Source organism: Cadophora gregata, assembly GCF_030347475.1.
Source record: "Cadophora gregata isolate MNR1 chromosome Unknown scaffold_15, whole genome shotgun sequence".
NCBI classification, from domain to species: domain Eukaryota; kingdom Fungi; phylum Ascomycota; class Leotiomycetes; order Helotiales; family Ploettnerulaceae; genus Cadophora; species Cadophora gregata.
In genome coordinates this window covers 127,141-137,780 of record NW_026695938.1, presented here as the reverse complement: position 1 = coordinate 137,780, position 10,640 = coordinate 127,141, and the positions used below count along the sequence as shown (strand labels likewise).

General features: G+C 48.3%; 4 protein-coding genes across 4 annotated transcripts; 1 reads left to right on the top strand and 3 right to left on the bottom strand.

The window, feature by feature from the left end:
- Window positions 1–332: 332 nt before the first annotated feature.
- ONS95_004693 (uncharacterized protein) lies at window positions 333–908 on the bottom strand (the record flags this gene model as incomplete). The annotated part of the gene is made up of 1 exon (XM_058498063.1): window positions 333–908. The coding sequence occupies one exon, from the start codon at window positions 906–908 to the stop codon at window positions 333–335; it is 576 nt and encodes a 191-aa protein (XP_058351573.1).
- A 1,799-nt stretch (window positions 909–2,707) lies between these two features.
- ONS95_004692 (uncharacterized protein) lies at window positions 2,708–5,562 on the bottom strand. Its single transcript, XM_058498062.1, has one exon. It carries the CDS (start codon window positions 4,703–4,705, stop codon window positions 2,987–2,989), a length of 1,719 nt encoding a protein of 572 aa, XP_058351572.1. The 5' UTR covers window positions 4,706–5,562; the 3' UTR covers window positions 2,708–2,986.
- On the top strand, window positions 5,563–6,662 carry ONS95_004691 (uncharacterized protein). Its single transcript, XM_058498061.1, has one exon. It carries the CDS (start codon window positions 5,922–5,924, stop codon window positions 6,417–6,419), a length of 498 nt encoding a protein of 165 aa, XP_058351571.1. The 5' UTR covers window positions 5,563–5,921; the 3' UTR covers window positions 6,420–6,662.
- Window positions 6,663–6,803: 141 nt separating this feature from the next.
- Window positions 6,804–8,887, bottom strand: ONS95_004690 (uncharacterized protein; the record flags this gene model as incomplete). Its single annotated transcript, XM_058498060.1, has 5 exons — window positions 6,804–7,353; window positions 7,400–8,236; window positions 8,283–8,336; window positions 8,383–8,434; window positions 8,482–8,887. 5 exons carry the CDS (start codon window positions 8,885–8,887, stop codon window positions 6,804–6,806), a joined length of 1,899 nt encoding a protein of 632 aa, XP_058351570.1.
- Between the last annotated feature and the right edge of the window lie 1,753 nt (window positions 8,888–10,640).

Here is a 10,640-nt window from a genome sequence, read left to right as displayed (position 1 = left end):
GAGCCCTGCTCGAAACGTAGCGAGACTCTCAGCAGAAATATTTTCCTGTCTGGAAAAACGGTCGATACGATCTTAGACAAGCAGAAATCCCAGTTAAAACGCCCCATCTACGTTCAGACTTGACAACTATAATATGCTTGCTGGGGATGCTAATCCCATCAGAGGAGCTACTGTTCATTTCAAGGTGCAGGAGCAGTGAGGCATCACTGCACATTTTCGTCAGGTGGTTGTGGCATATTAGTTGAAAAGCGATCAGCTATTATATTATATCTCCTCGAAGATTCAAGTCATAGGGTTGTTCCGAAGCAGACAATGCCACACCTGGGCATTGACTACCCGTTCAGTATCCTCCTATACTGACTAGCGCTCAATACCGGCGGACTGTATTCCACAAACGGCGTCCACTCCAGCTCCCAAAAGATAGCACCACTCGTCACCCTGTACGCACATTCGCTATCAGTCCACCACTCAAACAATCCTGGTTCAAATTTCAAACGAGAATGAGCTCGAAGAACATAAACCAGAAACTGCATAACGCCCGGCGGGCCTGGATACCCATCGGACAGAGCTGGTCCGCCTGAACTCTTCTGAAGCGCGTCCATGACGGCCGAAATGTTTACTGAGCTAGCTCCTGCCTCTGGTCCAACCGGTTTTGTGATGAGCATGCCATCACCGACGACTTGAGGCATCAAAATTTCCTCGATCCCGAAACGACCGAAAAGAATCACAGTGGCTTTCCGGTTGCTCTTCCGGACAATGGGCTTCGACCCCAACTTCGCGGATCCCCCGTCATCATCCTTGGATATACTGCTTAACATGAACCGGAAGCGATCGTAAGTTGCGATGAGCAGTACGATATTTCGGAAAACACCCAGTTCGGCCGAAAAATACACCGGATCGGGGTTCATGTCTTCCGGTAGTGGTATGTAATCCCCCCCCTTCGATCAAGTTATCCCGGATACGTCTCGCCTTGCCATCTTCGACGAGCCAGTCTGCAAGAGGACCAAATAATCTACCACATTCTTTCCAAACCCATTTTCCAATCGTGCTTTCATCTTCTGCATCAAAATTGTACACAGCAAACTTGCAAAGATACTCGATATCACTTTCTGAGATATCAGTAAGCCATGTCCGGTATCTGGGATAGTGAACACAGTGCTCAATAAACTCCATCCGCCCCTCTTTCTCTGCCAGACAAAATGGTTCATTAAAGGGCTTTTACAAAACAGCTCCTACAAGCATCGATCTGTACGCTGCTTCATGGAATGTGTTCTTCCAGACCTCCCACCCCTGAACATCATCTTTGTCCGGAACATCGGCGGTAGGACAATGATGGACACCGAGGGGGTACAGGAGCTTGTGCTGAAGATACTGGACTAAATGTTGAAGATTATGGACTGCTTTCAATTCGCCAAGATCTGGCTTGTTAAATTCTGTGCCGAGTTCAGAAATTGGAAAGGGATCTGGTGGGAGCTCGCCGCGTCGGTGGGCGGCGAGGACAATTTCCGTTGCTCTTACCCGCATACTTGATTAATTACTTCTTTCTTAAGATTGCAGAGGATCTTACAGTCATTAAAGCATCTTCAAAGCACCTGATAGTCGTCTTGGTGAAGTGATGGATAATTGTGGATGAATTTTCAACCCAGATCATGTGGACATGCCTGCATGTTGATGTCAAAGCGAGGACATCGGCAATTGTCTCGCAATCCAGAAGAATTTGGTCGATAATTTCGGGTGGACCGGTCTTGGGAAAAAACATGCTGAGAGTTAAAAGGTTGCATGCACAGGGGGAGAAGAAAAGGGAGAGCAAGAGAAAACCAGGAATTTGTTGGAAGTAAGTAATGTTGTCTGTGTCGCGAGATTGTTCAGTTCAGGCTTCCAACTGAGAACATTTCGCTTAGCTTCACCAGATGGAGAAATACCAAGGCTGGTATGCATCAAACCAGCAAAACTGCCTTGTCACTACCAAGAAAAAATGTTGAACTCATATAATGATAGGCTTCTACCAATATGTAAATTATTTTTAGGGGCGATATAAGTAACCTTACGGAGAATCGTCTCAGTAGTCTCGGAGTTACAGGGGATGTAACAGGGAGCACATAGCCTGTACTAAGACCCTGTAATTAGGCGAACAACGCTGAAATTTGAATACTGCGTTGTCGTCTAGGCAGCCTTAGCGCCTCGCTTCGGCGCCGTGCCCTACAAAAGTGTGTTTTCGGCAGTTGAAGGGACCCCTTGAGAGCTTCCAGACAGCGGCTGTTTACAGTGAGTGAGAGCCCTAAAGAGCGCCGATAACACAGGCTGCTTACACTACACGCCCTTGTAAGCCTTACCAGCTGGGCATAGCAACTACTACGTGAGGATGTCAGGGAGGTTGCTAGGCTTCTTTAGCGACTGATGCCCTGTAATATTGGGGATTGGAGCCCTGTATGAAGTATAGTGATAAGAAGGCCCAGAAGTACGTTCAACTCTGAATTCAACTCAAGTTGGATAGCATGGCCTCGAACGAATTTAAAGTGATGGACAAGGCGGGGTAGAGTGATGGAGTAAGCGGGCTGGCAGTGGGCGGCTGAAGATTCATGTCAAAAGCTAAGGAGAAGATGGGAAACTATTCGAATGAAACATTATGGTAATCAGCTGCGGTCTTGTGCAAAGCGTTTAATAATTTTGTCTGCGAATTCATCTGGTAATCATTCAAATCAAAGTGGTGAGTAACCTGGTTGGGGTTATTGAACGTGCTGTCCGGGAACATATACTAAGAAATGTAGACACGTAGTCAATGGAATACTAGTCTTTTCACGATGTCAACACCCAGGACATTTTGTATCATTTTAAGTTAAACCGGAAAATCTCCAAAGTAAGCTCCAAAGAACACCACGGCACTGTTCCCCATCTCAAAAACTTAGACTCGAGAAAGTTGCTCTTCGAAGTAACTTTGAGGACACTCCGAGGAGTAGCGCTACAGAACACACCATCGCAGCTACATTCATTCCCCGAGATCTAAGGGAAGACTCTCCCAATCTCTCCACCAGTCCTTCGTCTTCGGCGGCCAAAGAGCCTTGAACGCAGCCACATAAGCCTCCTCTCCGTACCAAAAGTCCTCATCGGTCGTCGCACTCGCCATATTGCTCCATTTTTCTTCACCATGAGCTACAGTGCTCCATCCTGCCATGTCAACCTCATGAACTGTAACCCCACTTGGCCCTTGACTGTCTCTTTTGCACACAAACGAGCGGTTGAACCATATTAAGACGCTCGTGAAGATAGAGTCGTCCCCTGGATAACCCGGTGCCATTTTCCTGACAGGCTGAAGACGAAGATACCTAAGGGTATTTCTACCACCAGCTATCACTTCGAAAATCGATCTCGCCAGCTTCTCGTCTATAGCGCTATTGCTGAACGCTTCTTGCAAATACACCGACGGGATCTTACCCGAGTCACGTGTTTCACCAGCGAATTGCAGCGGATGGGGGCCACTGCTTTCTTCGTCCCAAAACTCGTCGTCTGGCCCGATGCGGAAATCGAGTCTCAGGGCTACATGTTCGAGACGTGGAAACCTACTCAAAGCCTGGTATATAGCTACTTCATGCTTGTCTCCACGCGTGCGATTGATCGAGATATCGAGATGCGTGAGGTGCGGGCTGTTTGCTGCTAGTCTTTCTAAGACTGGAGCGGAAAACGTGGCGAGAAGACTTTCCCGCCTTTCGAGGCCGTACGGTATAGCTAAGGATATCTTGAGCGCGCGGAGACCGGGACCATATTGGCGTGTGATAATGTCGATAGTCGTGGGACCGATGAATCCACTTGCATCTAACCGTTCGAGAGGATTCAAACTCGATAATAGAAGATTGATATCTTCATGTTGTGATAATTCGGTTTCGTCGTCGTCGATACAGGATAAGCTTAACTTTTTCAAACACTTCAGATTGCCCTGTGAAGCCATCGTAGCCAAGGTAATCCCATTACCGCGCTCCCACGACATAAAGAGGGAGCTCAAGCGGGAAAAGTCTGTGTGGTGAGCCCAGTGCTCAATACCGCCTGGCACATACATTGGGAAAACTAAAGTCTGCAGCTTTCCGCGCGAGGACAAGGACGAGCGAGCTGTGACGCCTTTTAGTTTTTGCGATGAATCTACCTGTCCGGGAAAGAAGCCTTTCCATTTTGGTCTCCAGACAGTGTCCTCGAGATGCGAGTCCACCTCCCCAGACCACCCTACTGGAACCATGCATACGTGTTTGAGATTTGGAGCCCCTCCAGCTACCATCTGGACAACGGCTTCTTGGATATAACTCACTTTACCGTCTCGTGTGAACGAGCTCCCGCGGACGGTGATGCTATATAGTGAAGAGAGCGTGCAGAATGTATAGTCCTGCGTAGAAATGGGCTCTGGCGCCTCAGGCGCTTGAACCAGGCTGGGAAGGTAGAAATCGTAGACATGAAGCCTGATTCCCCTCTCCGCAGTGATAGATAATACACCTGGCGGCACATACGAACCCGCTGCCCAAACCAGATCTTGGAGACCGGGAAGTTCACCGATGAAATGGGACAGGGCATCCCAGAATTCGGATGGAGATTTCTGAACACGCCATTTGTTGTCACGCATCTCTTCATGAGAGGGTCGGCAAAAATCATGTACCTGAAAGTATTGGCCATCGTTCCACTCATCGCCTGTCTCTTCATACAGATCTTCCTTTTCTCGGCGCATCCCTGTCCTTATTAGCCTATCTTTACTCGTATCTTCCGCTGTCTCGAATTACGAAATTTTGAGACGGCGAACGTGACTGTGTCGCCCGCCGGCAAGAATATCGTGCCATCGCGTCAGGACGCTCTGCAGGTAGTGTGGATCTCAGATCTTGAGTTCGATCTGAGAATACCGCCGCGTTTCCCTCGCTACAAAGCAGCTTTTACTCGTCAAGCAGAATGCTCGCAGACTCTGTCGTGGGGCTGGCTGGTCATCGAGGTATTCAGAGATGCGCTCCAGTATTATCAGAGGTAGTAGTCCAAGCGGAGACGTCATCCTGATATGATATGAGGTATCTAAGCCAGTTGGTTGTTTGCCGTGATAAAGTTGCACAATTTATAGGAAGAGGGGAGAAGGGGAGGAGAGGCGTGCACGTGTGTGAAAAGTTTCGATACTGTGCCCCAGAACAAACATACCGCAAAACACGTCGCGATTTGCGAACAACTTCAACAATCAAGAGCTCTATAGCTACAATGGCTATTATGATAAAAAGTAGTGCATTTGAAAGTCTTCAATTGTCGCTTTGATTTCCTGTTTTCATACCTAAAAAAGGTTGAGATTTTGTCCTGAAATGCAATTTCAAATAAAACATCTATGTTTTCGAGGTTCTCATGTTCTTTCTTAGACTTCCACTTGCGGTGAACATCTGATTTCTGCCAATCATATCGCGGCTGAGCTTCATAATTAATGCCTTCAACAGAGATTACTACCTACCTGTAAGGTATTCCTGTTGTTAGAGTATATCACGTGCACGCTAAGGGGTATTCTTACCTTATTCTAAGGTAAGATATCCACTGCGTTAGGCAATTATTACTTAGAGGCTAACATTGTCATATTAGTACTAAGTACTAAGGCTACTTACCTTAGGTAGCAGACTCCTTGTTTAACTACCTAGACTCAAATCTTAGAATAGTGAGGTATATTAGTAAGTAAACGAAGTTTTAACTTCGCGTGAGACAAGTCTATTCCAACCTCACCCCATGCCACCACATCCAGTACACATCTAGAATCACAAAGCGCGCCGAATCTCAAAGAACAAAACAACGCCGCAATCAAGCCCGAGAGCGAAATTTCATTCGTCACTCTACTCTCTTCTTGGCTCCAACCCACCACCTGGCATCACTCAAGCTCACTCCACCCTACTTACCCATCAAACAGCCACCTCAGCAAGCCCCTCACAATGGCACCCCCAACACCCAAATCCCTATCCCACATCTCCCTCCTCTACCGCATCTACTTCCTCTACTTCGAGCCCTTCGGCGCCGTCTCAGGAACCTACCTCTGCATCTTCCGCCCCCAGCGCTTCCTCTCGGGTACTCTCCCCCTCCCGGCCTACCTCGCATTCTCATCTCCCTCTCCATCCTCCATCTCCGCACGAACCATCCCCCTCACACCACTCCACACCCTCCTCCTCATCAACATCGCATCCCTGTACCTCCTCTTCGCCGTCACCGAAGGCGTGGTCCTGCGCTTGACGCGCCAGAAGAGTATTTGGTTGGCTGTGATTGTGGGCATGGCGTGTGCGGATGTTGGGCATTTGGGGGCCGTGTGGTGGGTTGAGCCGGGGAGGATGGCTGAATTTGCGGGGTGGAACAGTGATGAGTGGATTAATTATGGGACGTTGATAATGGGGCTTGGGTTGAGGTTGGCCTTTTTGGCGGGGGTGGGGAGGAGATGAGGTGAGATGAGATAAGATTGTGAGGTGAGGAGGAGAGATTGTAAGGGAATGAGGCTGTGAGGCTGTGAAGGAAATTGAAATTTTTGAAGATGGGTTCGGAGGAAACCTGGGATTTGATGACTGGGAGGATGAAGATTGACATAGGAAGGGATGACAGAGGACACTTGTGAAAGATTCTGAACTTTGGAAAGAGAAAATCGAGTTGGACATTTATTTACTCATACATTGAAGACTCCCAATTAATTTCACATTTTACATTTAACTCCTGCAATGCATCCAACTTCCCAGCATTTCTATCAAACTCCAAACTCCACGCCATGCAATCGTAGCAATGCTTATGAGCGCCGGCTTTGCCTTCTCGAAACAAAACCTCTCACCCCTCACTCACAATCCTGAATCCGCCTTCGTCGGCGCTCTCCCATTATACCACTTATCCCACGCCTTACAATTCTCCTTCACCTTCCTCAAATCCATACTCTTCGGAATATCCCTCTTTCTCTCCAAAAACTGCACCGCCAACCCCTCACTGACATGCCACGCAATATGGCAATGCATGAGCCACGCCCCGGGATTATCCGTCTGGAACGCAATAACCAGCCATCCATTCGCCGGCAACATCGCCACATCGCGACGAGTCGGGTTGTCGAAGTTCAAGTCATCGATGTTGTCTGCTGTGAAGAGTGTGGGTTTCGCGGTGCCGTTTACTGGCGCCGGCGCGATGTCTGATGGGTCGGAGATGCCCAGGATGAACATGTCGTGCCCGTGGAGGTGGATGGGATGCGCGACGCCGTTGGAGTTTTGGATTACCCAGAAGGTGTACTCGTTTCTGTGTGGGATCTCGATGATGCCAAGTTCGGGGTTGTGGAGGAAGGAGTTGTCGCCGTCGCTGATGTATTGGAGGGTGGGTTTATCCCAGTTGACGTTGATTGAGTTTCTGAGGATGTTAGTTCCGATCCGATGCAGAGATGGGGAGAACATACCCATTGATAGTCCAGAAGAAGATCTTCTTCTCAGTCTGTTTCAGGCCGACAGTCAAAGTGCTGGTGCCGTTGTAATCATACACTTTCTTAAACTCATGCTTCGGTACACTCTTCTTCAAGACAGGCTCGAGGTCAACTTCATCATCGCAGCCAGCAGTGTAGTTTGCAACTGGCTTCGAAGTAGGAAGAGCAAGCGGAACAGTCTTGTAGTTGAAGATACCCAGGATCTGGCCATTGTTGTCGTTCTCACCGCAGCCCTTCTGGACTTCAGCACGGAACCAATAGTTTGCTGGCTTTTCTGAAGCAGTAAAAATAACATCATATCGTTGTCCGATGGCAATGAACAACCAATCAGTCTCGTATGGGACGATGGGAACGAAGTCGGCTTGGATGACTGTAAACTCATGGGAGTCCAGAGAAACCATGAACGCATTGTCAACAGCAGTGTTGACAAGACGAAGACGGTATTTCTTTCCCGGAATCAAGGTGGTGTTGAAGTAGTGACCGGCTGTCTTGGCAACGTTCATGTTGGCACCATTGATCAAACCATTGCTTGCAGATGGTGGCCCAAATTTGCCGGGGACTGGTGTGGTACCATCGGCAATACGTCCCAGTTTCCACATAGATTCATAGTAGAAATCTGTCAGTGCAACAGGTCCTAGGTCAATATCGTAGTCGGCTGAAGCTGGGCCATTGATCTGCATGGTGCCGACAATGCCATCTCCATATTGGTGGGAGAAGTGGCTGTGATACCAAGTTGTTCCGTACTGCGTTGCTCTAAATGAGTATCTGCGGGTGGCTCCCGGTGGGATTGGGCATTCAGTGACGCCGTTGACACTGCTGAGGTCAATAATTGCTATGGAACGAGGAGCATTGTACCTACCCATCCTCAGTGCTTGAGCCGACTTGCGTAAATCCGTGCCAATGTATGCTGGTGCTGCAGCATGTTAGATGAGATTTTCCCAAATGTCAAATTGACTTACCCATTGTCTTGCATAGAGTTCGTGACATCAATCTCGAGCATATCTCCCCAGTCTAACCTTGTCAGTAGGTCCAAAAGAGAGCAGGTCCAGGTAGCTTACCTGCAGTAATAAGCGGTCCAGGATACTGTCCATTGATCACCAACATCTGTCTTGGCGTACCATCTGGTGCTAGAGTCATGTTGGAGATGTTGAGATCGTAGTGAACTGTCTTTCCAGTTTTGGGCCACCTCTCTTCCGAATCCGTCTCAACGGTGTAATCACCTGTCCAACAACTCCTCGACTTTGGACCATTCTCACAGTTCTTTTGTCCCCACCCTCCATGTTTGCCCCCATGATAATTCCTGTTGTCATTATGTCCCCATCCTACGTCTTTGTGCCACCCATGTCCAGACCCAGACCCAGACCCGGTGTATTGACCTCTTTCTTGAACCATAGATTCTGGAATGACGGATGCAGATCCAAGCCCGAAGACCAAGACGCTAGAGACTAACGACGCGAGCAACATGATGACAATTGCCCTCCAATACGAGGATGCGGGTAAACTATAACCGAACAGAGGATTGTGTGTACAAGCCAACGAAAGATGATTGACGAAGGAAAACAAATAATCGTTATACAATGAGCGAATGTGTATGATCCTTCACATGCAGAAGGGGATCCCAAATCTTTTATATCAGAAGAGATGCATCAAATCGAAGGAACGTTTCACGGGATTTCAACTGCCTGTTGTTGGTACAGAACACGAGATATTTTTACTGGAAGACTCACATCAGACACACAGCCTCTTCTCCACCAAGTCTGTAATACGCTGACTCTCAGACTATTCTCGCGAGGCACAGCACTAGTGAAGGCTGCGGAGCAGTCAACTGAAGACTTGGCTTCACAGGGTACGAGACCTTCGAATAGGCTTCTATTACAAGGTGGATTGATAATAGGCAGGCTCTGGCCGAGAACGAGACCGAGACCGAGAGATGGCTACTTGGGAGGGAAATAAATGAAGCTGGACGCCAGACGAGAAAAGAGTGAGATCCAAATTGGTTTCAACATTTTATCCGTCCCTGGGAATTTGCTACATAAAGTGAAAAACAATGGCAGCATATGGTTCGGAGAAGGTGCCATACAGCCATCTGAGAGATCCCACCGATACGATAATAAAAAGACCCCGGCTCACCTTGCTAACTTAAGGATCCTTCGTGGCAGGGTTGAGATGGGAGAAGGCCGCAGTTGGTCCGAGAGCCTTGGTTCCATTGGAGTGGTTGACAAGCGAACTCGGGAAGCTTAATGTCAGCCCCGATGCACGTATCGGTCAGTTTGAATGATTCGGCCAGGTACTGTACGTACTTTTAATGATACTGGTGGTACCCGAAGAGATCGTCGCATCTCGGACTCTCATCCCAACCTGATTCTTGATGTTGGTAGAGCTCGTACACAAATGGTCCATATTGACGGACGGCATCGCTTCTGTTGTTTTACCATCAACAAAGTTTTTGCTACCTTCAGCTGCTAAACTAGAGTTCGCCTTGTGGCAACGTGATTCCAGGGAATGAATGGCCCATTACGAAGTTAACTAGTTGGGGCGCAATACAGACCGTCGGAATCCTTGGTTAGGTTATTTTAAGGCGCGCGCCTGCGGCTACTGCTGTGCCGCTTATTGGCGGCGCCGTAAACCGGATATTCTGCTGCGTCCTCAAGGTGCAGCAAGAGATTAAATCAGCATACTTCATTTTGGCAGGGCTGTGCAAACCTTGATCTGACCACAGGTCTCCTTCCACGATCTGGTCAAAGTCAACATCAGACGATAAATTGTCTTCTCAGCATTCGGAAATTGGCCAAAGTCGGAGGTCCAATCCAGCAGCTGCGATGATACCAATCCGTTGTGCAACTGCAACCATGCTGTAGATCATCGTTACTGGGCTTTAGATGAGGCTGACTGGGGTGGATTTTCTTGGCCCAGTTTGACAAGAGACAGAGATTTCCGCTGCAAATAGCGATAACGTGAGACCAAGTTTCCCAAGAAGGAACGCTGCTCGGATTTTTAATTTACATCCTGACATGTTCTACGAAGTTGTGTTGTCATGAAATCCGCCTCCGTCCATGATTTGCAGTTGTGGTATCAAAGTTGGTGGTCCAAGGCTAATCATCCAAAGCATGACGCCCGAATCGGGTATCGCCGGATCACTGCGATGAAGATTTTATATACTGTTTGATTTGAGAAGAGGCACCATCGGACGTCCGTGAGATATCTGGATCAGACGAAG

Excerpts from the sequence above, each read along its gene's own strand:
- ONS95_004692 (XM_058498062.1), bottom strand. The coding sequence starts at position 4,705 with ATGCGCCGAGAAAAGGAAGATCTGTATGAAGAGACAGGCGATGAGTGG.
- ONS95_004691 (XM_058498061.1), top strand. The coding sequence starts at position 5,922 with ATGGCACCCCCAACACCCAAATCCCTATCCCACATCTCCCTCCTCTAC.